At 42.0% G+C, this 24,310-nt stretch overlaps 1 protein-coding gene across 1 annotated transcript in view; it reads right to left on the bottom strand.

Moving 5' to 3' along the window:
• Nucleotides 1-24,310, bottom strand: part of LOC109261242 (probable cation-transporting ATPase 13A5) — a 76,333-nt gene that overhangs the window by 27,098 nt on the left and 24,925 nt on the right. The window contains exons 7-17 of the mRNA XM_053908661.1: nt 20,504-20,565; nt 18,764-18,914; nt 16,139-16,225; nt 15,396-15,552; nt 13,317-13,434; nt 9,994-10,118; nt 9,016-9,176; nt 6,700-6,825; nt 5,252-5,331; nt 2,980-3,022; nt 1,171-1,280 (exon numbers count right to left, since the gene is read on the bottom strand). Of these exons, the coding sequence (XP_053764636.1) occupies nt 1,171-1,280; nt 2,980-3,022; nt 5,252-5,331; nt 6,700-6,825; nt 9,016-9,176; nt 9,994-10,118; nt 13,317-13,434; nt 15,396-15,552; nt 16,139-16,225; nt 18,764-18,914; nt 20,504-20,565 (1,220 nt within the window). The remainder of the gene's footprint in view (nt 1-1,170; nt 1,281-2,979; nt 3,023-5,251; nt 5,332-6,699; nt 6,826-9,015; nt 9,177-9,993; nt 10,119-13,316; nt 13,435-15,395; nt 15,553-16,138; nt 16,226-18,763; nt 18,915-20,503; nt 20,566-24,310) is intronic.

Here is a 24,310-nt window from a genome sequence, read left to right as displayed (position 1 = left end):
CATGAGTTGTATTGACATAGGGACAGGGTCCTGGGCACTCTCATTTCGTAGTCACTGGCTAGGAACCAAATTTAAGGCAGTAGAGAGTAAGGAGAGGACTTGGAGACAGTCTCCCAAAGACAATCCAGTAAAACATAATGCCTGCTTGGCTATGGATGAAGAAAGGAGAGAGTTCAGATTTCTCTGAAGTTCTGAGGGCTCTAAGGACCAGATAGTTCTCAGAAGCAGAGAACATGGGAGTTAGGAAGAGGAGTCTCCTGCTCTGGAGGCAGAAGAGCTGCTGATGTTTGAGGGTGTGGAAGGACACAGGGACAGGCACCCCGAGATCAGAGAGATGTGTCAAGCTATTTGCTATGCAACCAGACACGGGCATAGAATTTCAAGCCTAGCACCTTTAGGTGAGTAACTCCTGCTAGTAGGTGCCCATTCAGATGCACAGATGCACCAGGGGACATGCTGGAGAACTTCATGTTCATCCCTTTGGAATAAACTTCAAGTTTCAGGGATGTCTTTCAAACCACTGGCTGTGAAGATGGCCTAAAGTTACCCCACAGTGTTATAGGGAGCAACAGAAGAGTACGATTTGTGAACAAAATATAAAACCTAACATTTTATTCTTAACTACGTTTAAACTATGAGTAGAGACGAAAATCAGTAATGAGAGCAGAATGGAGGTGAGGGAGCTATCTTGACAAAATAAATGGTCTTTAATTCCTTCCCCTTCCCTCGATTATAAAAGTCTTGCGATCATTTTGGATATTTGCTGATTGGTATCTTGGAGAGATAACATTATCTGGGGAGGCTATGTGATGGAGTGTTTTCTTTGTGCTGCCTCACCCTTCCCAATCCCCAGGAGGAAGGTTCCAGTAAGCACCCAACATACAAGATAAGGGAGAGAAGTAAGAAATGCAATCAGTTTTTAAATATCAACTCTACCTTTCAACTGTCCATACAATATAGCCTTTCATCCTTTCAGCCTCGGCAAAGGTCACTTTTTGTGGTTTTTACCAGCATTCCCAAGCAGCACAAATGGCCCCTTAACTGGTGCTCGGATAGCACTGTACCCATACCTCTGTGTGACATTTATCACTTTAAATTGTGGTTGAATTCTGTACAGAGCCAGACAATGAGCCCGTCGGTCATGAGGGTGGAAGGGAACTAGTGGCTTACCTGATGAGATGAGGCACACACGCGATGTTGGCTATTTTCGAGGTGAAAGGGGAGGCCACAGATGCCTCCTGCTCTGACAGCGAAATGCCCGCATGAGCCATTTTCAAAGCCTAGAAGGATAAATCCACGTTACACCCATGACTCCTCGGGCCATGTTCTATTTGAACACCATGAGCTATTCTTCACATTATTGAGTTTATAACCCTGTAACCTTCCAGCCCTGGGTGTCTGTTTACGCTGTCCCTCCACATGGAGTACTATCCCCCTCCAGATCCAGAAAGTCACCAACCAAAGAGGCGCCAGCTAAACGATGCTCCTGGGGCAAAAGAGTGGTGCGTGCGTTCATATGCATGTGTGTGCATTGCTTGTGCGGATGTAGATGTGATAAGCAAAAGGAAGGAATAATTCAAGAAGTCAACTGAAAAGGTGATAGCATTTGGATGGGTATGTGTGGGGGTCTTCCTCATCAACAGTTCTTACACTCAGCAGACCATCTTCACGAACGATAGGAAAAGAGATCAAATCCCCACCTTTCCCTGGGCTGCCTGATATAGCCAACCAGTTAACTGTTGGGACAAAGTACGGGGCTCACAGCATCTTCACTGGAGACAGGGACCGAATCGTACTTATCACACATCCTTCTAGGACCTGTGTTGCCTCACTAAAATAAAGGCTAAATCATTGTCACAAGACTCGAAATGGCCCAGAGAGAGCGTAGAGCAGACAGTGGCCAATAAGCAGGCCAGAGTCAATTTTTTAATCCCATAAGAATTGTATGAGCATAAAATGAGATTTCGTAGTTCTGTAGTTCTGTAGAACCGCAAAGCATCTGTTTACCGTGGCTGGCACATACTAAATTCATGTTCAATACACATTAGAATAGTTCCTTCTCCCTCTATTCTCTCTTAGTATTTTGTATCTCTATTACATATTTTAAGATCATCTGTTTTATGCTTGGGTTAATATATAATTTTTAATGTTTATTTATTTTTGAGGGAGACAGAGCATGAGCGGAAGAAAGGCAGAGAGAGAGGGAGACATAGAATCCAAAGCAGGCTCCAGGCTCTGAGCTGTTAGTACAGAGCCTGACACAGGGCTCGAACTCACGAGCTGCAAGAGCATGACCTGAGCCGAAGTCGGATGCTTAACCAACCGAGCCACCCAGGGGCCCCTGTTTGGGTTAATATTATGCATGATTCTTTCCACCACTAGATAATGAATTTTAGGGGGGCAGAGACTATGTCCTTTTTTAGCATGATTTGTTTTGTTCTAATTTCTACATAATTATGGGAATGGGTAACTCATTTTAGGTTTTGAAGCGTAGACTAACAACGAGCGTCTTCTCGTGAAGCATAAGGTAGAAAAATTCATAATAGATCTCTAAGCGTGAACACAATTTTTCACAGAACTTAGACGAAAATATTTAAAAAGAGAGGAGCACAACTACCCAGATCCTAAGGATCTAGTAGGCTTTGGAAATACAAAGCAATCCCGTTCAGTTTTGTGCTGAAGATTTTGTACTGAAAATATTTGCTTACGCACATAAATCTTCAAGGTGGGCTATTATTTCAACCATATCTTCAACACTCAGAGTCTAAAACACGTACTGCTTTCTCTTGTGTATGGGAAGGCATCTGCTGAGAATTATTTAATTTAGGCCTCTCTATAGTTTGTAATAGCCACATAGTTTGGTCTGCGATTTCACTGATATGTTATGCATACATGATTTTATACATAATTCAACACTTTAAACCATCAGTTTCAAACGTTTCCTTCACTCGGCCTTTACCACTCATGTGTTCTACTCACCCCACAGTCATTAGCTCCATCTCCGCACATGCCCACGTAGTAACTGCAGGGGACGGATAAAAAACATTAATGCCTTAACGCCTCTCTTGGGTAATTTTCATCACAACCAACTCACACGTGATGTATGTGTGTGTGTTGAACACACGTGGCATCAGGCTCATGGCAAACGACTTGGACAGCAATATCCCCAGAGGAATAAGGGTGTTGTATTTAAGTTGTTTCCACCATGTGGAAATGACAGTGATTTTGCCAAGGACGGCCACCAAGAAGATTACACATTTCTAAACAAGTCCTGGGTGATTGTATCCATCAGGGCTAAGCTTAAGCGTGTGCAGCCATAATCACAGCACTTCCCACACCTGATGCACCGAATAACCTGATCCATCTGTGTTTTTTGGTGGCTGATGCCACTGGAAGTTTAGACACTAGGATGAGAAACCTTTGGGAAATGGTTGAACAGAAAGAACCAAAAGCATATACACATAATCTTGAGGCATTCTGGAGTGATATGAGAGCATATGCTCCTAATCTCTACCAGTTTGGTGTGCAAACACCACAGCATGAATAGAAGAGTAATAACAAAACCAATACAGGCAAAAAATAAAGTTCTTGGACAGTTTCCTTATGATTAACTGACACATAAGAGATGGTCATTTTTATAAGTCAAAAATGGTCAAAAACAAACAAACTCATAAGATTCAACCCAATATTTGGCAGGTATATACGAAAATATTCTTATAAACATTTCATGGGCTCACACGCATGTCATGACTGTGTACATTTGCTGAAGTGGGTCCTTTTCTTCAGGCTCAAATCACATATTTAGTCTCTATATCACACAAAGAATCTTACATCTTCAAGTGCTCCCTGAATTCAGAAGACAACTCAGACAACCTTATGTGCATTGTCAGTGATAAAGTCAGGAGGAATAAGATGGGGAAATCGAGAAGACAGTTCATTCCGAGACAGCATATTTTCCTGAACTGATTTTTCTTTAAGGGAATATAGCTTTTCAAAAGTAAGCATATAAATTGGCAAAATTTCTTAGGCATTTGAGATGGGTAATGACCATGTAAGTAAAATAGTCACTTAAACACTGGCTACTAACCCAGCCTCAAGGCATTATGGGAGTTGACAGGCATTCTCTTTAAAACTTCCCAAAGAATGTTTTGGCAACACAAAATAATAGTGAAAGGCAGTCTCCTGATTTTAGCTACTACTTGTCAGTAATTATATGAAGTTTCACTACTCTCTTTCCATTTCACTTTCTGGAAATATGTAGCTCAGAAATTATAACATTCCCAGAAAATTATAGGTAGTTCTGGTCTCAAGAAGAACCATTTCACTCTGATGTACATGGTTATCTATATTTTGAAGGAGATAAAAAAAAAAGGACTTTTTTTTTTTTTTTTTTTTTTTTTTTACTTTGGCCTCCATACCCAAACCATGGCCAGGGCCAGATATAGTGAGACTATCATTCCACCTCTTTCCTACTGGTCCTGGAATCATTCACATATCTTCTAATGGACCAACCTCAAATAATTCCAAGGGATGACTCACACACTTCCTCATTTTTCTCATTCTGAGATATATAAGCCCCTATTTTTTCTATTCCCCACATCCAAGCAGAGGATCTTCCTTTAAGTTATGCTGTATGGGCCACAGAAGGAATGCTGTATGGGGTAGGCAGCTTCCAAATGGCTCTATGATTGCCATCTCCTGGTGTTCAAGACGTTATATAAAGCCCTTCCCTGGGTGTGGGCTAGACTCAGTGAAGTGCCTCTTATTAGAGAATACTGTGCTGTATTAGAGTATTAGTGCTGTATTAGAGAATACAGCAAAAGTGATGCGATGTCTCTTCTGAGATGAAGATATAAAAAATGGTGATCTCTCTCCTTCTCTCTTTTGATCACTCTTGTGGATGCTAGCTACCACACTATGAGCTGCCTTATGAAATGATCCATGTAGCAAGGAGCAGAGGGTGGCTTCTGTCCAACAGCTACAGGGAACTAAATCCTGCCAACAGCACGTGAGGGAGGTCGGTGGCGGGTACCTCCTCCTCCAGCACTGAGGTAGCTGCAGTCCTGCCTAACACGCAGCTTCAGCCTTGTGAGAGGCCTGAGCCGGAAGACTCAGCTCAGCACACCTGGCTCTCTGACCCGTTGGAATGTAAAATAATAAGTGGTGTTATTCTAAGCCACTAAATGTGGGGCTAATTTGTTACGCAGCAATAGATAATGAATACACTCTCCTTTCGTGCAATAATACCTACTTTAATTTCTGAAATTCTTCAATAAGACTAGATTTCTGCCCAGGAGACATTCTTGCAAAAATGGTTCCATTCAGCAGGATCTAAAGAGAAAAACAACTACTGCAATAAGATTAGGATGAAGAACACTTTTTTTTTATTTTTAAAGTTTGTTTATTTATTTAGAGAGAAAGGGACAGAGAGAGAGCAGGGGAGGGGCAGAGAGGGAAGAGAGAGCGAGAGAGAGAGAGAGAGAAAGATAATCCCAAGCAGGCTCTCTGCTGTGAGCATGGACCCACCATGGGACTCGATCTTATGAACCACGAGATCATGACCTAAACCCAAATCAAGAGTTGGACACTTAACCACCTGAGCCACCCAGGAGCCCCCAAGGACACTTTTTTAAAAAAAGAACAGCCCTGAAAGTCATTCTCAGCCACTCTTTGAATATAGCAATAGGTGGTGTGTGGTTAGCCCAAATGTCAGGACAGGGAGAAAGGGGACTCAATGCTTTAATATTTAAGTTTCACTTTCATCTCCCATCACAACTTTATGACTTTTTTCCTGGCCATTTTTCTGAGATGGGATAAGCTCTAGTTAATAATAATAGCTGAAAAGCAGCAGAGTATATGGGACAAAAATGCTTAAGGAAATACAGTTCTTTCTACTAAACACTATCACCACAATTGCAGCATAGATAGAGGAAAAGTGATAGGTGAGGAGTGGAGACCAACGTTTCATTCTCAGCTCTGGTCCCACTAGCTGGGCAAAGCTTAGACAAGGGACCTCAACTCTCTGAGTCTCAGCTTCCCCATCTCCTCAATTAGGTACTGCACTAGAGCTTTCTAGAAGCCTCTGGGGTCTAGATTCAATGGTCTTGTCTGTTAAGGTGACAGAATTTTCAGGAAACTGCTAACAGATGGTTGCTTGCCCTCAGCTTGTGCTCCACTTATCTCCTTCACACTGACAGCACAACCCTGCACAGCACTATTTTTAAATAGACACACAGAGGACAAGATAACAAATGATTTTGAAAATAAACCACGGGGTCTTTGTTTCCTGCTGCTGTAATTTAAGAATCCAGACAGGAAGGGGAATAGAGCTCAACCTGACATGAGTTGGTGGCTTTCAGAGAGAGGCTGACCCACAAAACAGGCAGCACATTTGGAACTATTTGGAGGTCCTCCCTGCTGGGGAGGGAAAGGAGGAGGGAGACTGGGATTGGGCTGGCCATGGGGGGGTGAAGAGCTGTACCAGAGCTCAGACTCTGAAGAGGGGGTTATGTGCATGTGCAGGATCAGGTAGGGCTGGGGAACTTCTGAAGGAGCACTTTTGGGGGTGTTTATTCCCCAAATCTGAGACAACCTCACTGATCATCACCTTCACTATTCTCTTCTTTTTTTTTTTTTTTTTTTTTTTTTGCCTCAATAATTTGAGAGCAAAACAAAACACTTCATTTCACCAGTACTTACTTTTGGAAGCAAGCTGTTGAAATGCTGAAATATCACTTGGTAGGATTTCCCACTCATTGCAAAATGATAACAGCTCCCTCTTGCTCCATCAGGCACCGAACTGTTCCCAATGTTAACGCAGGTTTCCTAAATTCAAAAGGGCATTGTTTCCACATGGGCTCTTAAAGAATGTCTCTGCTTTCCTATGTTTTATGGAAGGAAGTGTATTCAAGTTATGCAATAGTGTAATGCCAGCAAATGCATAATGTGCAATTTGTCCATGGAACCTAGACTCCGATGAAGAAGACACTCAAAATGTCCTTCCCAAATTATATGAACATATGAGACATTGACAACACAATGCTCAGGATCATGTCCTAGGAGTTAATACATGTATGTCAGTCTGCTGAGGAAATCCTTCCGAGGTACCCGTTAGTGATTCCAAGGAAGAGTAGAAAACATTCTTCCCTCCTCTTTCCTCTCCTCTTCATGCTTTTATTTCCTAAGATCTTTTACCAGTCATTCACTCACCAATCATTCTCCAATTTCTTCCTTGTAAAATAGGCAGACTCTTTCTTCAGAGCCTAGCTCCTTATAGCACCTGCCTTCTCCCCACCTCAACAGGCAACATGTTCCTTCATGGTGTTCCACTCCTCTTCCATGCCCTATGTTCCATTGCACCGGCTCTTTCTCTCCTGCCCTCCACTTGTCAATGTGCTCCCATCACTGCAATCTAGCTCTACCTGGCTCAGCCCCAAGAGAGAGCACCCGATGAACGCACATGCACTCACAGTGTTGACAGCTGATCATGCTTTTTCATGCAACATTTCTCAGGGGTCCTTACATTAGTGTAGAACTCTGAGTTCAAATAGCATAGAAGGTGAGAACATTCTTTTCACTAGAGGGATTCATCTTGATATTCTGAATTGGGAGGCAAGGAGATACACCCCTCTCTTTCCACGCCCCTTCTCCCAACTGCAAAATAGCCAACAAAAATATGCTTAAAGCATTCCACATGAGGCAAGGAAAGAATTCCTTCTGCTTTCAATAGAAAGTTGGATAGGGAAAGTGTGGTGGGAGGGAACCAGACTACCCAGCGATGGCCAAAACTTCAGTAAAGGTATTAAATTAGTGAGTGGGTAGTGTGAGTGGACTGTTAAAAATTAGTGAAGACCTGATTTTTATCACACAGTGAAATGGAGGCAACATGCACTGACACAGAAGCAAGCGAGTTTGCAAGGATATAAAGCACCAGAAATCTGCTGAAAGTACAGATAGAACTGTCATCTTTTACAGCCAATATGATGGGGTTTGAGCCAAGTAGGGGTAGGGTCACTGTACAGTTGTGCAGTTTGTATACTGTACGAGGTCTACTCTACATTTAACAATCCAAAGGGCTGGTCAGCCTGAAGGAAGGGAGCATTTTTGTAATTTATCACCTGGAGGACCATCTGGAATTCAGACAGGCAGATGTGCCACATTTAATGATGGAATGTCAGGCTGCAGCCCATTTTTTTCACAAAAGCACAGGAAACTTGCTATCTCGAAAAGCTTGACACTTGCTAACTTAACGTCACGAACACAGCACAATCTAAATGGCCATGGATCTGGGGGCTCCTGGGTGGCTCAGTGGGTTAAGCGTCCAACTTCAGCTCAGGTCATGATCTCACAGTTAGTGAGTTTGAGCCCCGCGTCGGACTCTGTGCTGACAGCTCAGAGCCTGGAGCCTGCTTCAGATTCTGTCTTCCTCTCTCTCCGCCCTTCCTCAGCTTGCAATCTGTTTCTCTCTCATTCTCACAAAATAAACATTAAAATTTTTTTTTAACTTAAAAGTACTTCTGAAAAGTCTTTAAAAAAATAAACAAGTAAATGCCCATGGATCTGGGTGCTATCAAACAGACCTAAATTTGATTTCCTGCTCTGCAACTTGCCAGCGGTGTGTCTTGGGCAAGTTTACCTTGTTGGACCTCAGTTTTCACATTTGTGAATTGAACAGTTTGTCAACTGTATAGGCCAACTATGAGATTCAAATGGGAAATATGGACATAAGTTCCCAGCCACATTGGAATCATGGGCTGATGCCAGCTCCCAACCCAGAGATTTGGATTTCACCAGTAAAACCTTGGCACTGGAAGCTTTAAAACTCTTCCAGGTGATTTCTTCATGCAGCCAGGGCGAGAAGTGCTAGTGGAAATGCTAAATGCTTTGCAAACTTCAGAACCTACAGCTGTGAAGGGTTTTGACTTTGGTGACTTCTAACGCCCAGAGAAGGCTGCCCAGGCCAGGGCTGTATGCCATCAGCCCAGGCCACCAAGGGGCCTTCTAACATTTGCTCACATTCTTCTCTGGTCCATTCTCCTGGTTCTCAACCAGCTGCCAAGTCACAGAGGCAGGAACAAAATCTTCTGGTTCATTGGCTTCAACAAGGATCACTTGGCTTCCTCCAGGAATCATTTCAGAATTCTTTGCCACAGTAATCGCTGTTTGAAGGTTGTCACCTAGATGACAAAGAGAGTCAGCTTGCTTTCTGTGTAAATCTCTCAGCAGCTCAAATTGAGCTCTGCCTCCTCTGAGTGGGCATACCCCAATATTGGTGCTCTTTGTGGGGCATTTCCCACTTTGGGCCTTATTTGATAACCATTTGTCTGTCCCTCTTGCCCAAGCCTGTCTGTCTCTAGTGGTCAAAAACAATGTCTGCATCTCCCTGCCACAATGGTATCATGTCTTCAACATTGAATATTTCCAAAACATGCAAGGATGAATAAGGAAATGGTTACATGCTTTTTGATGAACCCTCACAAGACTGAGAGCCCCAAGTGGTGAAGATAACACGGGCCCACTCTGATCGCATGCAACCATTTTGGGGATCTGGGTTGCAGTCAAACAGAGACTAGAACACTGAGGGCTGGGCCATGCGTGGACTGGATCAGCATATGCTATGCCTGCCCCACAGCCCTGAAGGACAGCTAAGTAGAGTTTTACACACTTTACACAGACGTCTCACGGGGGTTCTTGATGAGCACATATCCGTTCTTGTGTTTAAACATTTACTGTGAGCCTATTAACTCTGGACCAGGCCCAAGTAGGGAGAAGGGGCATTAGACAAAGAGAATGAAGTATGGTCTCTGCTACCAAATCTCACAGTCATCTTGGGGCTGCTGCACTTGTGCCGCAAGAAAAGGAGTCAAAGAACAGTAACACATGACAGCTAAGTATTTTTCCTTCTGCCTCAGCCACATGAACCCACTTAGCTCACATGGTCTTTTTCTGACGCCTGGGATACATTGAACGTGTCAGGCCTCCAGAAGTACACACCAGTAATCATCACGGTCCTGATGCAGGCTTCATGCAGTTCCTTCAAGACTGGCTTGCTTTCTTTTTTCAAGCGATTCTCCATTATGAGAAGTCCCAGAAATGTCAAGTCTGACTCCACCTTCTCTCTTGGGATTCAGGAGAAAATATTAAAGCTTATTTACGGAGTCTTGACGGTTGAATTTATTTCTTCCTTAAAAAACTTTTTCTAAATTTTATCAATGTAATGCATGCATATGTTTTAAAAATAAAAAAGAACCCAAAAGCTTATGATGAAAACCAATAGTCCCTGTCTCCACCCCTATTCACCCCCTCTCCTTCCCAGAGGCAACCACTTTTATATCTTTTAGCAACTTCTTCCATTTTTCAACTCCATTTTTTAAAAGAATGTGTTTATCTACCAACTCTTCTGTTGGTTTTTAAAATTTTTGTTAATCACACATATTTTGTTTTTAATTTCAAAGAGCTTTTTTGTGACCTGGTAATCAGTTTAGTTAGGCATTTAGTAAGTCTACGGGATACTACGGTCACAGTTGAATATGGAATCATTCCTTTCAACCTCCATCTGTAACTTCCAGAAAATATATGATATCAGCTAAGCCTTCAAAAAGTTATCAGAATTTGAAATTGGAAGCTTGGAGTCTAACTGGGTTACACTCATTTTATAGGAACTCACCTCAGGAATGGAATAAATCTCAGGTGACTGTTTAAAAAGTCAACGTGGGGGGCCAAGATCTCTTTCTGAATCTCGCATTGTTCCTTTTTCTGCCCAGGGAGGAGTTAAGATTGCAGGAGGAGCTGGAGACCTAGGGACCTAACCTTGTTGGGTACAATCTCCCATGTTCAGTCCTGTCCCACGTCTACCTTCCACAGTACGTGATAGAGCTGAGTCTCTGCCTGTCAGGCTCTACAGGGTGGAGCAACTTCCCTCTCGCCATCTCTCTCTCTGTCATGGCGTAGACCACACTTCTTCCATCCCTACTGATTCAGACTCCATTCACCGCCCCCCACCTATTTTTCATCTTACAGAAATGGTAGAAATCTCCTGTCTGCACTTAATCACCTTTCTAGTTTTCTTTGATGTTATTTCTTTTCTATCATGCTGGTAGGACTTGGGAGATAGAAGAAATAAACACGCAGTCAGTAAACCTTCTTCAAGAGAAAGAGCAGAGTTGGATTTCTTGATGAAAAATATTACTCAAACTTAGATGGGAACACAGTGAGGAAACTTCTCTCTGGAGTACAGAACAAGTTACTCCATCTTTCATTCAAAAGTCCACTCACCAAACAATCACTCTGTTTTAGACCTTGTATTGGGCACTTGCTGAGTACTCAGATTATCGGATATGAATCCTGCCTCAGTGATCTCAGAGAATATTATGAAAGACCTACCTAAATACAGAATGTGTTAAATTTCTATCATTTACCTTCATAGCTGTCTATTATACATTGGATTCATATTTTCCCATTAGCTAGAACTAAAACAAAGAATCGTCCCACCAGTTTCTTCCAGTTTTGGTCTCTATTTGAGGACTCTTCCCTTTTCCACCAATTCAGGCACTTGGGCCTCTTGCTCCCTTGCAACATTCCCGGCAAATCCCTGTGTCAGGGCCCTTGCACTCACTCTTCTGACTGCCTGCAATACTCTTCTTCTGGATATCCTCATGCCATATCTCTGTTCAAATGGCACCTCTTCAGAGGACTTTCCCTGATCACTCCATGTAAAATGGTATCATTATTTATCTTTCCCAATTAGGATATAAGCTTCTGAGGGCAAAGATTGTCTCACTTCAGAATCTTCAGTGCCTTAAAGAGTATCTCGTGCACCCTCAAACTCAATAGAAATTTGCTAAACCAATGAAAGGGAGAATTTTGACAAAGTATTTCTTCTGTTTGTTAGTGTGGGTGTTTTATTTTTTCCAAAAAAAAAAAAAAAAAGAGAGAGAGAGAGAGAGACAGAAAGAAACTCTTCTACTTCCCTTTTATGACACACCAGTTTTTAAAGAAGTTTTTGATCTTTCTGATTCGAAAACTTTGCGAAATATAATTTGATTCTAAAAAAAAACTGAGAACACTTTTCCCTTACTCTGTTTGAAAATAGTAGCGAAATTTTAAGAAGCATAATAGGATCCTGATATTCTCTGGGAAAATCTGAGATGATTGGAAATCTAGCACATTCGATCATCACTTTCTTAATCTGTTATATTTATAATAATGTCTACTCATCAGTGACTTTTAAATGAGAACATCACAGCTACATTAGTGTGTGGCAGCTGGGTGGTGGCAATATTCCTTGTCAAACTACATGAATTTTTTCTTCACACATAACCTTAGATTTTGTTATTAAAATTTTTGCCTTGAGAAATTACAAAATCCTGTGTGTTATGGGTCTTCGTGCTTGCTCAAGAATAGCTAACACCTTTAATGTTAAATCTGAGAGTGCCATAATTTATTTCATTGATTTCAAAATGAGCTTTCTGATTCTATTTAGAAGATTAAAATGTCATGGCTGAAAGGCTCCTTAAAGATCATCCAATCCTACACTTGAGAGACGAGGGAAATAGACACAGTGCAAGGAAGGGACAAAGATTCTATTAGAACACATGGACATAGCTTGTAAACAGTAACATTGAACCAAGGATATCCACATCTTATGTGAAGGTGCTAATTGTATATAAGTGAGGGTTTCTCTATCAGCAACACTACATCGAAGATAATGCATAGTTTGTTATTCAATGTTCCGCAGTATTTCACTACTCCTTTGTCTTAGACAATTCAAAAATAACCTTTAAAAACTGAGAAACATTAAAAGAGAAAAGAATCTGCAGATTATACTCTCAAGAGGACATCTTATCCATTAATGTAATTAAGAATACTGAATCCTATTTCATATAACTCAACTTAGACTCACTACATCTCCAGGTCTGAAACCAGGTTTAAAGCATACTGGAGGTCAGTGTGTCACAGCGCCCACTCTCTCCTTCTCAACCCGTTTGTACGTGGGACCCCCAAGCCAGTCAGCCACATAATGTTCCAAGATTGAAGGAGTGTTGGTTATTTTTGATTGGATGATGGACTGCCGGGCAGAGATAGCTCACTGACAGCTGGGAGTCAAGAGATCTGGACTACCATCTTTGTTCTACCTCCAACCAGTCTTCCCCAGTGTGGCTTACGGTTGCCCGGCTCCAAGTTAGGAGATTGGATGAGACGACTTTCCATCTCCAGGAGGCTTCCTCGTGATTGGAGCTGTCCTTCTGTCCATCTCCAACATTCATTTACTTCACACACACAGAGCCTGCTCTAGTGTCGATATCTGACTTCCTTACCTGGCTAAATTCTCTACTTCTGAAAGCTTCTTCATCTTCAAGCCTTTATGGGCAAAAGCAATGACACGGAAGCCTTGTATTGTGTATTTCCTGAGTTCCTGTGGGAAATTCTTGGGTACTGTCAGGTGAGAGGAAAGAGGTAAAGGTAAGGTCACACTGAAGACTGCCCACCTCCTAAGCAAGACTCTGGGATCCACTGTACCTTTGTTTTAAAATTCCAAAAAAAAAAAAAATACTTTAATAGAAAAACTACAGCTCTGGCTAAAAGCCACAACTTCATTAGGGTGCTCTTATTATTCTGACAGAAATGAATGCCAAGGATGCGCCGGTCATCCCCTGGGTGTCAACTCCACTGGCTGGCTTTAATAAGGTTAGACCTCACGACTATGTCTACAAGGATAAAATGAAAACAGCTGATCCTCTGGATCAGGGGTCAGCAAACTAAAGGCCAAATCTGGTCCATTGCTTGTTTTTGTAAATAAAGTTTTATTGAAATGCAACCATGTCCATTTGTTTATCATCTATGTCGGGTTTGGGGTCACAATGGCAGGGTTGAGCAGTTGAGACAGACACCATGTGGCCTGCAAAACCAAAGTTATTTTCCACCTAGCTCTTTGCAAAAAAGTTCGCAATCCCTGCTATAGAGGACAGATGACACAATGCCGTTTGTGTATTTTGACATGGTAGTCATTACCAATATTACAATATTTGTGAAATCTTTATGGCTCGTAGGATGCCTAGAAGAGCATTAAAAAGAACAGTGTAATGGAAGTGTAGTGGCTTAGGTAGCAAAACACTTGATTTCTAGTATCCACTCTACTGCCAACTAGCTCTCTGACCTTGGGCTTGGTAGGTCTCTCTTCTGGCTCCTCAATTTTCCCATCCATAGAATGAGAGGGTGTGGACCTCAGTATCCCCATTCAGCTCAAGCTTCCTGTAATTCTAAAATGATCCAGAAGGTGGGGATCAAGGCATCTCCTAGCTCTCTATTTCCTAAATACAGGGGGAGAAATCACTGACGTTATTAGCATATGTCAAAGATCTGAGGTCAGGACAAATAAGAATTGGGCTACCAGAAGGATGAGAGGTGAGAAGTGACAGGCCCAAACCCTTACCAGGGAGCAAGGGCAATAATCACCAGTTAAAATTTCAAGAAGATACTCACTTGCATCTGTGAGACTGAAAAAAAAAATGTATAGCAAAATATAGGCCATCAGTCTGTGAGGGATAGAGTGATAGAGGGATAGAGTGTTAGAGGTCATGGGAGTTCTGAGGAAGATCAAAGTCAGAAAAAGGGGCCGCTTCTAAGGTAAAAAAGGCTCTAAGTAGAGGGAGAAGTTAAAGCAATCATTTGCCAAATCTAAAATTGTGTGCACAAGTTGATGGCTATCAGCAATCATAGGGAGAATGTAGATGAAAATCAGGAGAAAAAGGCCAATTTTATCCAAATGAACTCATTTGAATGCAACAGTATCCTTACAAATCTGGGCTGCCACTTAGAGAGTGCATATGTTTGTAAGACAAAGAGACAATACAAATCAGCTCAAAATCTGGCCCAGAAAGATGAAATTGCTGTGAAAATGATCAATTGCATTGCTCTAATACCGTCTAATTTGCTCTAATTACTTTGTGTGTGTGTGAAAGATTTATCTTGTCTGTATTCTCCTTCCATTGACCTGCACGAGGCCCTTACATGGTGCCAGCCCCCAGAGGTGTCAGGCGGAGCACCCCAGCTGCAGGCTGAGTGCAGGGCCCAGACCTGTCCCATTATTCCCTTCCCACGTTCCTGGTTCGCTCACCCTTACGTAGCTTCCTGTTCTGGCTCCTGATGTTTGCTTCATATCTCCTTCCCTGATACCCCATTGTGGTTGGACTTTTCTGGATGGATCAAAGCCAGATATTTACTCTCTGCCTCACGGCCTTGAAATGATCACCTCTGTCTTATCAGATCTCCTGGGCCCACTTCTCACTCACTGAGAAAACAATCACTTCCACATTCATTTAGTCTTGTGTGCTCTGTGTGTTTGGGCTTCTAAAACATTTTTACCTCCTGAAAGAGAGAACAGGGTCAATTAGTACCTGTTTCAGACTTGCAGAACTTGGCCAGCATCTCCGGGGCACCCTTCATGTACACATGGAAGTGATCCTCCCCTGCCACCTGAGCGACCACAGACATCCTCTGCAGGCTTGAGGAAAATGGAAACTGGCGCAAGATGGCTATGGCTTCCACGGGACTCTGAGACAGCACCAACAAAGGGGAGCTTAAGATGCTTGTGAAATTTCACAGATGCACACCAACAAATAGGACTTGCTCTGCAATGAACCCAGGGACATCACGAAGTGGTATGTTTGTCACAACATTGATACTTTTCTGTCTGCCTCGACGGCGATTCCCTCATCAAGTTGTCTGGTTCTGCAAGGCCTTTCCCTTTGACTGCCTGGAAAAATCCTAATCATCTTCCAGGCCAAGTTCACAGGTCCCTTCCTCTGTGGCACTTCTCTCTCATAAATAGTATTCACTCTCACCTCTGAACGCCTGCAGCTCTTTCTTCAGCCTTTATTATAGCAGTCGGCACAGGGTATTGCACTGATTTGCACCTATATGGATTTTTCTACCAGCCTCTGTACTCCTCCAACACAGAGCCCCACACATCTAGCTCTGAAATCACTCTATCCCTTAGCACCTAGCGCAGTGCTCTAGCATAAGACAGGTTCATGAATAAATTTAAAAATATTCAGGAATGAAGGGACGAGCAAACCAACTATGGACACTGTTCGTTTCAAGGAGAAAGAGCTGTCTGATTTGAAAAAGCAAGTCATACCCAACTGGCTTTCGGTCCTGGCTTTATTATTATGTGTGAACCTGGCATCCCAAATGTGCAGTAGTCTGCATCACAATCTTCCATTATCTGTTTCAAAATGAAAACATTCATAAGATTCCTTAGAGCAAAATAGTAAGAAAGAAATACCTCTCATTTGCATAGCACTTGAAACTTTTCAAAGCCCCTTCCACATATTTTCTCTTGTAGGCTAATTATCTGAATACCATCATTGTCAAATTTCTGTTGTGTTATTAAGGACCTTGGAGAATGTCAAAAAGCCAGAAATATTGTGACTACAGTTTAAGTGGTAATTGATGGAAGAAATGCCGGCTACAAGCCAATGGCTCTTCCTGAATGGTATGACTAGCAATTGGATGAGAATTTAATATAGCTGAGCACATTAGCCCTCAGTTGAGTTAGGATTGGGTCTTGAGATAAACCTGGGATTAATTCTTATTCTGTATCTACGTTACTAGCCTAATTGGTTAGCTAGAGAGTTAACAAGTTAGCTGCTGGCAAATTAGAAAGCATATTTGAAAACAGTTTGCATTCTTTGGAGGTTGCAACAGTATAAGTTACACCATTTGAGAAACCAATATTAACCTAAAATATAGGAAAGGCAGTCAGATATACAAATCAGAAAATAGGAGACAACATTTGGCCTCTGCTCCATCACTTACCTGTTTAACGTTGGGGACAATGCCTCCATTTCTCCAGATCCCAAATTTCTTCTGAAAAATATTCTGACATCCCTTGTAGCACTAAAATTATTGGAGTCTACAAGGATATTTTCCCTCCTCCTTATGTTTCATGACAGTTTCCTATCCACCAAAGGATATTTAATTCTAGACTGAAAGTTTCTCACCTAGTTTTAAATTCTGCAAACCACTTTGCACTTCCATACTTTGCTTGGGGTGGATACCACTGCTCTTAAAGACAGTTCTTACAGAGCTAATCCTAGCGATTTATGTTCCTGCACAAGACCCCAACTTGTATGTCATGTGTACAAATAGACCAACACCCCTCGATGGAGAAGAGCCACCGTCAGAACCATGATCAAAGTCACATATAGTAAGAATGACCCTAAGCAGCTCATCATTGTGTCTACGCGAAGGATGCCGGTGAGGACAATGTGTAATAATTACACTGATTCCTCTCCGTTAAGATCCAGGAAAGTGATTATCCCTTTGTGTTTAAGTAGAAGATTTCTCCACAGCAAATGCTTAAATTTTAACTTGCTGCTATCAAAACTTTCCATGTTTACCAGGTTTCCTCTTTTATTATTTTGGCTTCTAGAAAGCTACATTTTTGCCAGTACACACTTTTTAAAAATTTTTTTTATAAGTTTACTTATTTTTAGATAGAAACAGTGTGGGGGGGGAGGGGCGGAGAGAGAGAGGGAGAGGGAATCCCAAGCAGGCTCCACACTGCCAGTGGAGAGCCCAAGTCGGGGCTTGAACTCATGAACCCGTGAGTTCATGACCTGAGTCAAAACCAAGAATCGGACACGTAACCCACTGAGCCACTCAGGTGCCCCTCCCCCCACTATAAATCTATACATCTATAAATTTGCCTTTTTGTGAGGTGTATTTCATGTCCCTGCAGTCATGTGTTTTCATTCCTTTAACATTCTGTTTAAATGCTGCCCTGTAGTTAAGATATCATTGTCAGTAGCTTGAAAACGTGTTTTGTTTTGGTTTGGGTTTTTGGAGAGCAGAGTAACGTAATTAACTAAATAGTGACTGCCTGAATGAATGAATGCTTTTCACTTGGTGGGCACTTTACAATGCAAGCAGACCCTGTAGGCTCATAGGATCAGTGCTTACCACAAGTCGGTGAGTGAGGCATTATTATCACCAATGCACACCTGAGGTAACAGACTCAGAATCTTGGTTCTGGATTTGGGGTCACACAGCTAGAAAGTGATGGGGTCGAGAGGTCTGCTCACCATGTCATGACAGCCACGAGAATGGGTTTATACCCTTCAACTGTTCACACTCAGCTCAAAAAATTGATCCAGTTGGACTGGGAAACCTTCAGGCTAGTATCTAGACCTATACTGTCTAATACAGTAGCTACCAGCCACCTGTGGCCATTTATATTTAAATTGATTAAAGTGAATAAAATTGAAAATTCAGTCCTTGGTTGCATAGCCAAATTTTAAGTACTCGATAACCACATGTCGCCGGCTAGTGGCTACTATACTGAATAGCACTGCTTTAGACCACTGTTTCTCTGTGAGTGTTACAGAGAATGTACCATGTTTTTGGCCTGTCAAGGTTTTGTGGTCAAGAAGGTTTGGTAAATGCTGCTTATCCTATTCCTTCTTGAATATTCACAATGCACCACAGTATACTAAAGAAATCTGGTAGTCAAGAAATCAATTTTACTTTCTTAAAACAGCAGGTTCCCAAACGATTTGCTCACAGAACCTTATTTCAAGCTGCACTCATTAACAGAGTTCTTGGGAGCAGATACTGGGAAATTCAGGTAGAGTCGAACCTTCCTTCAACGTTGTTACAAATCTTCTCTGAGCTTCAACCAAAGTTAGAAAACTTTTCCACTTTCAGTAAGGATTTCTTCAAGTTTTTCTCATTTAGCCAAAACAAGAAACTATCATCTTACCCAGGCAGTGCCCTCAAACATTTTGAGGTCCAGTGGGTCTCCTTGGATGGTCCCATTGAGAAGGATCAGAGAGTGGCAGCTGGCCATGGCAGCACACAGCGGGCCCCATGGCAAAGCCTTGCCTGAGGCAAAGCTATTCACTTCCTGAAAACTGGGAGAGAAGATGATTAAGAAATGAAAGTCTTCAACAAAATCATTTTACACACTCTGCCCCTTAAATCTTGCCAACACAGAGTTTCAATAATGCTTAACCTTTATGTTCAAATCCTTCCAGAGCTCCTCATGTCCCGTATGATAAAGTCTAAGTGCCTGGATATAATCACAGAGACTTCTGTCAGGTTACTTGAGGTCAGTGCCTAAGGTGACAGTAAGCTCAGAACCTGCAGCCTGCTTCAGAATCTGTCTCCCTCTCTCTCCACTCCTCCCCCACTCATGTTCTCTCTCTCTCTCAAAAATAAACATTAAAAAAATTTAAAATAAAAGAAAAGCACACCTGGACTCTGAAATATTTCTCACGACTCAGTCCTTTGCCCTATTTCTAGAAACTCCTGGCATAGATATCCAGCGTCTCATTTTCCTTTATGATGGTAGACTGGTACAGTTTACCATTCTCATTTCCCATCTAATAGCCAAATGAGAATTGTAGACTGTGGTTTCTACACCCCGAAAACCTGAGCATTTGGGGAAAGGAAAAGAGAGGAGGGGTGAAAACCCTAAGCATCCTATTCCCCTTTCACTGGTCTGGCCAATAGAAGACAAAGCAGTGCCTGCCCGGACAAAAGCTTGGCCCAGCCATCTGAGCAACCAGGAGCTGAACCACATGAGTAGGGTTGAACCCAAGTATTTTCTGCAACATCGCACTGCCTGTCTGCTGTTATCTCGTGCCAGAGCTGTGTTTGGCCCCATCACTGTGCTGGAGAGCCCCTGCATGACTCAATGACAGAGGCTCAACCACTGTTTAGAGCCAAGGGGGGATATCTAGAGCTGAAGAGTCAAGGCATCTTGTACTTAGACCGAGAGGGCAGATCTCAGCCCTGTGAGGAAGGGGAGCAAGGGCCCTCTCCTCACTATCCATTCTGGGGTAGCATCTCTGTGATTGTTCTCCCCTCTCCTGTGGCCAGCTTTTCACCTGTGTCTGTAAAAATGGTAGCCCTATACCCTTTAACATTCTATCTCAAGTGCTATCTTTGTCAGGCGTTTTTCCTCATTCTGTTCATTTCCAAAATTAATTTTGACCTTTTATTCACTATGTTATTCCAAAATCCAAGACTGTGTATTATGTCAAACAATCATTATTATTTTTTCTTCTCTCTTCTGATATGCGTGCCTTAATCATAGCTCTTTCCATGGACTGTATTATGCGTAGAAGATGAATGCATTTGTGCCTTTCAATCCCATGAGATGTGAGCTACATGAGGGAAGGGAGGGAACTCTTCCTTTCTGGACTCCTCCCCCCACCCCGCCCAGTCCAATAACCACCAGCAAATCTTTGTGGTTTTTAATTAAGTACACTTATGATTTCACTCTTTGCTCCTCTTTTTTATTCATTCAGCTTCTTACTTATCCAGTTCGTTCTATTTTTTCATGTGGAGTTTGAAGGCCTATTTTCCCCATCTGACTCTGAACTTAGAACCCATTTAATTTAACAAGTTAGAATAATTGGGACACCAGAAGGACGGACTTGAATAGAACCAAGGTAGCTACACCAATCCCACATCCCATCTTCACTGAAGTGCTTACCAGTTGTCAGCAGTAGGGACAGTCCCCCAGAGGTCCAGCCCATCTTCCGTAAGAGTGCCAGTCTGGAAGAAGTTAGAATTGGTATTAGCATAAGATTTAGAACTTTTGGTTATATCATGATTTAAACAAAACCCAACCTCCCAAAACATTAAAGTAGATCTAGTTGTCCAAAGTCCTTGTTTGTAAGCATTAAATTTTGTTTTTTTATTATTTTTAAAATATGTTTTTAATGTTTATTTTTAACAGAGAGAGCGAGCATGTGTGCATGTCTTGAGTTGGGGGGGGGGGGCAGAGAGAGAGGGAAACAGAGGATCCAAAGCAGACTCCGTGCTGACAGCAGTGAGCTTGATGCTGGGCTCAAACTGTGAGATCATGACATGAGCCAGTCAGATGCTTAACCAACTGAGCCACTCAGGCACTCTTGCAAGCATTAAATTTTAAATCAGAGAAGGGTACCTGAAGGAAGAATTCAGCAGGTGACAAATGATTCCTGAAAAGACTGTGTCGATAATGAAATGATTCTAGATACTAATCATTACAATCAAATGTTAGTGTTTTGCTTTTGTGTGTTTATTTTTGCACTTGCTGTTGTTAAACGAGAAGCATTTAGTGAATGGAAATCCAATAAGGACCAGTACGAGTTTGACTTTATAGTTGGCACCTGCTATCTTTCTAAAGCAGAGTTCAGAATTTTTCTTTCTTTTTAAGACTGATTAGTTCATAGTCTGCCATCTGGCTCACAGCAATTTTCTAAAATATGGGTGACGTGATGACTGTCCGGATTGATAATGAAATGTTGATAAAGGGCTTTTTGAGAATTTAGAGAGAAATGAAGTGCTAATAATAAATACTCATTAATGCCCATGAATGAGTTTTATTGTTAGATTGTCAAGAGGAAAATGGTTGGGAGATTTGATTTGCTATATTATGGGAGAGTATTTATCACATAATGTAACAAAGAAAGCAACATGGAACTAAGTACTATGACAGCACTTTGAATTTGCTTATTGCTTCATAGCCCACCATTAATTACAGACCCCGGTGTCTTTATGCAAGAGGCCAACACCCAGTCAGAGTAACCATGTGGCTCCCGCTACTTCAGCGCTGTCAAGGCTGAGCAGAACATTCCCAAGTGCTGGGGTGTATCCCTTTTCAATACTGACACCCAGGTCTCTGTCATCATTCTTTTTACAGTCATTTCTGTATAAGACACTGAATTTTCTAGCTTCCTATCAAATGACATTTCTTTCATTACAGCACATTAAATTGGCATAACGCTTTATGATGAAGTGCTTACAATGCTTCTAATTCTTACAATCGACTAAATAGGGAAGGGACATTCTCAGGTTAGAAGTTAAAGGAGCAGCCTCAAGGTCCAGTGGCTTGCAGGTTGGAGAGAAAGAACCAGAATCTGGCCCATCTAGAATCTCCCTCTAGATGACAAATGTTAAATAAATTTTGCAAAGCATGCAGAAAGACAAAACCCATACTGGACTTCCAATTAAGGAATGAAGGATTCTTTGTTTCATTAATTTATTTGGGCTTCACAGAAAGCTAACACGCTTTGTGTGAGTTACTCCTTGAAGAACAATAGAAAAAAACTTATTTGCTTCATTTCCCTCCTGCATTTTATGAGGGTTCCAACCTGTGTGTTTAGATTCCAAATCCTCTTGAGTTATTCCATTTCAAAAAGAGTTAGCAGCTTAATTCAAACTGAAATGTTTCCCTGATGATCAGATTATATTTTTACACATCAATATTTTGAACATGAAAACAGAGATTAGATGGCAGCAAACAGAAATGGGACCGTGTCATTTCTCTATGTGAAAATGATTCTTATACTATAAAACTAGCCATGAACAGAAAGAAAACTAAATTATAGTTACAGTTGTAAAAGGAATAAGACAGAAAAAGCCAACTTCTTAGCATAAATACTAGCCCAGGCTTGGGCTGAGCTGAATAGAAAAGAGAGAACTGTTTTAGAGAACTAACAGACCAACATAAACTAGAAATATATGGGAATAAGAAGCACATGGTGAATGTCTTGTAAGTGGAAATAAAAGTAGACGGGGACCTCGATTAATTGTGGGGTGCTTCATTCCAACACCATATTGGTAGAGTTTTACAATGTACAAGCTGGAAAGGCACCGAGAGATCATTGGAGTTCAAATTTCTCTTGATTTCTCATTTTGCCGATTCCCAACCCAGTGTTTTTTGCACTATGACATGTTGTCATGCCACTGGGGTTTGGCCAAGCGTGCCGAGGAGCAGTTCCTCAGTTGGTCTAGCAAAGGAGCACATGAGGACGTGGAGGGGAAAAGCTTTGTATGAGACGTAAAATGAACAACTGGAAAAATTAGTTTTAGAAAAAGACAAATATGTAACGAACCTAACTTTATAAATCTCCCTCTTATATTACAGGCACCAGTGAGGCTGCTGGGTAAATAATGGGAATCCCTACCAGAAAACTTCCAAGGCCGTGGAACTAAAAGAAGCTACTGTTAACCCTAGTGGTTAACTTGAGGAGTGGTGATTGAGGGTTTTCTTTGCCAGAGGAAACTCAGCCAGAATAGAATGGAACTAATTTTAGGGCTGAGCTGCTTCCAGTGTGGAGCCAAGACTTGTCAAGTCTACTCATGGTGTCTCTCCAGTTTGTCCTATACTCTCCATTCTTGCCCTCCTTGCTTAGGACAATGACCCATCTCTTCAGTCTTCCCTAGATAGCTTCCTGTCTCAGTCCTACCTCCCTTTTGTTCCTTCTCACCAATTACCCTCGATGGAATAAACAAAACACACCTATAAAAATGTCTTTGATCGTCTTTAAAAAAAATGGTACGGCTCCCATTCTCCTTCACAAGGCCCCACTTCTTAGCTTGACACATCAGGCCCTGAGCAATTGGGCTCTTCCTCTCCAGCTACATTCCCTACCACACAGCCCCTGTTGTAGCCACACCTACATGCCACAGGCCATGACATCCCTGTGCTTCTGAACTGCTCATCTCTGAGCCCATTCTGTCTAACAACCAAAGCCACGGCTCAGCGGTGACCTCCCATCCATGGCAGGTAACTTAACTTGGACGCTTTTCCATGCCTCTTTGAGCATGCATTTCACTGCATTATCATGGTTTACACTTCCATTGTACCTGCTTCCTCAGCTAAGTCACGAGCTTCTCCAGAGCAAGGACCCTCTTATTAATGGGACTCTTGGCCAAGGTAGGTTAATTAAAAAGTGTCAAAGCCTTAATTTATTCTAATACAAAGTGAAGACATGGAGGGATCGGCCAGGCCCACTGTGTTACAACAATTAAATTGGCCTGCCCAAGCAGAGGGCAGGATCTGAACAGCAGGTGGATGAGGCTGAGGTCCCTCCAGGGACACAGGACCCCCCACAGGAGAGTCACAGAAAGAGGTTTTAGACCTGTCCCAGAGCAGCAATCCTTCCCATTTGGACATACTTCTCCCCTGCTACCTCCAGAACCCTAAACAGTTACAGGACAACATTCTTCTAGTCCTGAGTCCTGATAACCTGGGGGTCAAAGGAGAAAGGAGGGACTGAGTGCATTAACATAGGCACTGTCCCCTCCCTCCCTTTCCTTAAAAGAAGCAGAGGAGAAAAATGGAATATTTTCAATTAAACACAGGACAAAGTATTTCAGGAAACAGAAATGTTCCTCACAAATTTTTTTGCCTGAAAAAGCCAGTCAGTCATAGAAGTTATTACAATAAGAGATTGTTTTGAAACCCAATACGGGCAAAAAATATTAAATTTCATAGGGAAGAAATTTATGATGTGATATAGCTAAACCA

This window comes from Panthera pardus, unplaced genomic scaffold (genome assembly GCF_024362965.1).
Source record: "Panthera pardus isolate Hobbes unplaced genomic scaffold, ASM2436296v1 HiC_scaffold_207, whole genome shotgun sequence".
NCBI lineage: Eukaryota > Metazoa > Chordata > Mammalia > Carnivora > Felidae > Panthera > Panthera pardus.
The sequence above is the reverse complement of the archived record's forward strand: the minus strand, read 5'-3'. Positions and strand labels throughout refer to the sequence as shown.